Raw genomic sequence first — 4,530 nt, 5'->3', positions numbered from 1 at the left:
AAGAGACAGAGTGTGAGCGGGGGAGGGGCAGAGAGGGAGACACAGGATCTGAAGCAGGCTCCAGGTTCCCAGCTGTCAGCGCAGAGCCCCGCAGGGCTCAAACCCACTGACCTTGAGATCATGACCTGAGCTGAAGTCTGACGCTTAACAGACTGAACCACCCAGGCGCCTCTCACTCCGTTCTATATTAATAATTGGTAAGACAGACAGGCAGTCATGAAACCCTTTAAGAATGTAGCAACCAGCACATATTTGAACCTTATCAAAACTATGCAGGCCATAGGTCAGCCTTGTGGACTAAAGTTGAACATATTTTTGCTTCTATCCCTCATCAGGTGGAGTTGGGGCTTAAGATAATCTGCCTTCAAACACAAAGCTTTTCCTACTGCAATGCAGCTGTTATGAGCAGCTGCTGAAATAAAAGAGCGTTGTGCTCTGCAACTCAGTCCTTTCCCAAGTACACCACTGAAGGAGGGTTAGATTAGGACCGGAGGGTACTAACAGCCTACAAAGCAGGGCGAAATCACCCACGGCTCTTCCACTCCGCGCTTGCGCAGAGGAGGAATTAAACTCCCCGGAAAGACGCCTGGGACTCTGAGTTTGCGCAGACGCAGAGCTTCCTCAAGGCGGAACTGGGGCGACCCGGCCTCCTGCAACCTAAACACCCGGGGAGAAAGGAAGGTGGCAGACGTGCAGCGGTGCGCATGCGCGGGCACTTCTCTCGGGTGAAGGGTTGAGAGCCGGACCGGGCGGCCAGCTGGGCTGAGAGCGGAGTAGGGTCAGGATGGACGAGGACGTGCTGACCACCCTGAAGATCCTCATCATCGGCGAGAGCGGCGTGGGCAAGTCCAGGTGAGGCGAGCCTGCGGGCCGTGACGAGGGCAGCGGGGCTCTTGCTGCCTCCGTGGCCTCTGTCTGCTGGGCCGCGACGGGAACGGTAAAGGCGGCGGGCCAGGCTGGGGGCGGGCTCCGCGGGGTCTTCCCGGCCTCTTGGCCGCGCGGTCCTGCGGCCCCTGTCCTCCCGGCGCCCGCCCGGTTCTCGGCCTGTGCCAGGCCCGACTTGTCTGGATCGCTTCTCCTCGCGTCGCGCGGAATAAACAATTCCGAGGGCCGCCGCTCGGCCGGCAGGTTTGCTGCCGACGAGCCTAGGGCGTGGCGGGCGGATTTGGCCCGAGTGAGGCCGAGCGCGAAGCCGGGTCTCGGCCCCCGGGGTCCAGGCTCACTGTCATTCACCCCGCGAGTTGAGTTGGAACTTCAGCGCTTTGGTTTTTGTCAAGCTTTCTCTGAACACGCAGGGCTCTGCACGGGAAGTTTCGCGACGCCTTAGGTCACATTCCTGGCCTATTTTGGTGCACCCCGTTGCCGCTTCTCTGTTTCTTTATGAGTCAGCTGTGAAAGAACTCCTTGGTCTTCTGACCCCTTGAGTAATTCACCTTAGCCTAAGATACTAGTTGAAGCGGCGGACCACCCTTGAGAGTAACGTGTTATTGTTGCCTCGCGTTCTGCCACATCATCTGGAGGTAAAAGAACAAAGTAGTATTTTGTGTTTTCTTTCTTGACTTTTTCTTGAGGGACGGTGGTAACGGACGGTAAATTCGAGTTAAATGTCACTCAGGGAAGGCTCAGTGGGTGTTGCAAGCGGGGTGTGATTTCATTCAAGCCTTAGAACAGAGTTCCCCAAGGAATGTTATCCTTGCTATCTGATGATTATCATCATCACTGGCTTATATTCTAGGCTGTCTTGGTTTTTAAACAATATTCAAATTTCGGGAGCTGTAAATAATTCCATGGTTTAGCTGTGCCTCCTGCTAACCGTATCGTTCAAATCACTTCATAAAGTTTTCCTTTTGTTTAGATGCTTACGGGTTTGAAATTTTATTCTGTAATATGTTCTGCAATTGTATATATTTTTAAAGTATGGCAATGTCGTTTCTAATTTTCCTCATTTAATGTTCTCAGTGTATATTGGAGTGGGGGATTGGCACATAATGGGGAATAAATTTATGAATCTATGGGCTAGCAAAATAGTACGGTGTGTGTGTTATTTAAAGGTTTCAATATTTTTCATGATCACCATCTATTATATTTGAGGGTTAAAAAGTTAGTTAATATACTGAACATTGTCAAAAGGAATTCTATAGCCTCGTGACCTTTCTTTTTTTCATAAGATGTGACTCTCATTTAGGTTAAGGCATATGAAATTGCTGATTTTGAACTCAAGAATGGTTAAATGTCATTTTCTGCAGTTCAACCCAATACAAGTTTGGTTGGCCCTTTTTTTAAATGTATTGGAGGGATGACTATTTAGACCCTGTTAAAATTTTCTGGAAGGTTAATTGGAGTGTTTACATAATTGAGGTTCTTCCTCTAGCATAAAATCTGTGAAATGGATTTACTGGTTTCCTTACTTCTCTCCCCTCAGACAAACAAACGTGTTTGGATCTAATCTCCAAGCTTTTCTAAGAACTTAATGGTGAATTTTCAGCTGCTTACTGCAAAATTTTAACACCTTTAACTTCCTCTTTCAAGAAAGGATTGTGTTTAGGGAGAAAGTTGGCATCTGTCTATATACCTATCTAGATGTAGATATACTAGACAAGCACTATTGGTGTATGTGATATACTATGGAAAACACCCTTGAACACTTTCTGGATGAGAATAAATGACTCTGCTAAAATAGAAGCCTATGCTTTTTAAGGTGAGTTAGTACAAAAACATTTGTCATGGATACAATCTTCAAGGGTTGTTCTGACCAGTAAGTTTCTGTGATCTAGAGCTAGTAGAAGTGCAACATCACTTGTATTGTTGCATGACAAAGGACATCTTTTTTAAAAATTTAAATTAATTAATTAATTAAAAATTTTTTAAATCTTTTTTTAAAATTTAAATTAATTAATTAATTTAAATCCAAGTTAGTTAACATATGGTGTAATAATAATTTCAGGAAAAGAATTTAATGATTCGTCACTTACTTGTAACACCCAGTACTCATCCCAACAAGTGTCCTCCTTAATGACCCTTGCCCATTTAGTCCATCCCCCCAGCCAACATCCCTCCAAGCAACCCTCAGCTTGTTCTCTGTATTTAAGAGTCTCTTATGGTTTGTCTCCCTCTGTTTTTTAGTATTATTTTTGCTTCCTTTCCCTTATGTTCATCTGTTTTGTCACTACAAAGAATATCTTAAATAATTCAAATTAGTGGGTTATTTTTCCAGTTTATTTCAGACTGTTGGAGTATAATGAGCATGGGTGATAGCAGTCAGATCAGGATTATGAAACTGGTGCTGCCACTTGTGTGACCTTGTGTGTGATACTTGAACACTCTAGGCGTTCATCTCTTCATTTGAAAAATGAGGTTCGAATGGAAATCCCTCAAACCTTAACTGATGTTAAATGTATGAGATTCTTCTGTGGCTCACAGTGGGGAAGTAAAGAAGTAGCGAAGTGTTTCAGAGACTGGAATGGATTATAGAGACTTTGTATTATCTAAATTGCTGTCTCTCCTATCCCTCTTGTATCCCCATCCTTTTTGGCCAATTTCATTTGTAAATTAGGAAAGGCAGACTAATTATGATCACACTGTTTATTGGAAACTTGGTCTCCTCTCAGTGATACAGTGGTAGTTACTCCTTCCATCTCTTGCTCTGCGTGGAGGGTATTTTGCTCCTTTAACTTTGAAAATATGAAAGCTTAAATATACATCCTTTAGAGCTTTGGTTCTTAATCATTTTCTGGTTGTGGATTCTTTAAAAAATCTAATGGAGAAATAGACTCTCTGCCTTGAAGGAAGCAGAGCATAGAGTTTAGAATACATTTCCAGCTAACAGTGTACCCCTGGCTAAGTTCTGCTTATGTTAAAATGTGTTGCTTTGTATCATATCAGTTCCCTGTCCTTCCTGACAAAGTACCATTAATGGCAAGTGTTATTGTAAGGATTAGCAATTGTGTAAGAAGAACCGCTGGCTCAAGTGTGTGGCATATTGTTGATGTTCAATAAATCATAGCCAATACTGTTGTTATTATTGTATTGTTCTGGTGTTATGATTGCTACTACTACTCTACAAGGTTCTTATGTTTTTGTAATAATATTTCTTTGGTGACTGAGTATGGATACATACCTTTCCCATTCTAAAATTATGAGTAACTAAATTTTTAGTGAAATCTTCACTTTTATTAACTTAAAATTTAATGTTGGAGAGAGAAGATTTTTACAAGTGCAGCCTTTTAAGATCCTTGTTAGTGCTGTCACCTAACTCATGTTGGAAGTAAAAACCGTACAGTCAAGAGGGTTCAATGTTAAGTAGAAAAATCTACAATTTGTTTCACTTTTGTGGTGCTGGTTTTATGGTAAACACAAGAAGGCAAAACCAAGAAAAGGAGAGTTAATCCCTTAACACCAGATTTTGAATACCAAAAGGCCATTATGTGTTGCAATATACTCTGGACAAAAAAAAAAAAAAAAAAAAAAAAAAATCTCTAGCAGCAATAATTACAACCTGTAGAAATATATATGTATATATATATATATATA

The 4,530-nt window shown here is 42.5% G+C and overlaps 1 protein-coding gene across 1 annotated transcript in view; it reads left to right on the top strand.

Annotated features, from left to right (window-relative positions):
- The first annotated feature begins 319 nt into the window (after positions 1-319).
- RAB18 (RAB18, member RAS oncogene family) overlaps positions 320-4,530 on the top strand; it is a 37,872-nt gene continuing 33,661 nt past the window's right edge. The window contains exon 1 of the mRNA XM_040451120.1: positions 320-852. Within this exon, the coding sequence (XP_040307054.1) occupies positions 785-852 (68 nt within the window). The 5' untranslated portion in view covers positions 320-784. The remainder of the gene's footprint in view (positions 853-4,530) is intronic.

Source organism: Herpailurus yagouaroundi, unplaced genomic scaffold, assembly GCF_014898765.1.
Source record: "Herpailurus yagouaroundi ecotype Mexico unplaced genomic scaffold, PumYag 203, whole genome shotgun sequence".
Taxonomy (NCBI): Eukaryota; Metazoa; Chordata; class Mammalia; order Carnivora; family Felidae; genus Herpailurus; species Herpailurus yagouaroundi.
This window is presented reverse-complemented; position numbering and strand designations above follow the sequence as displayed.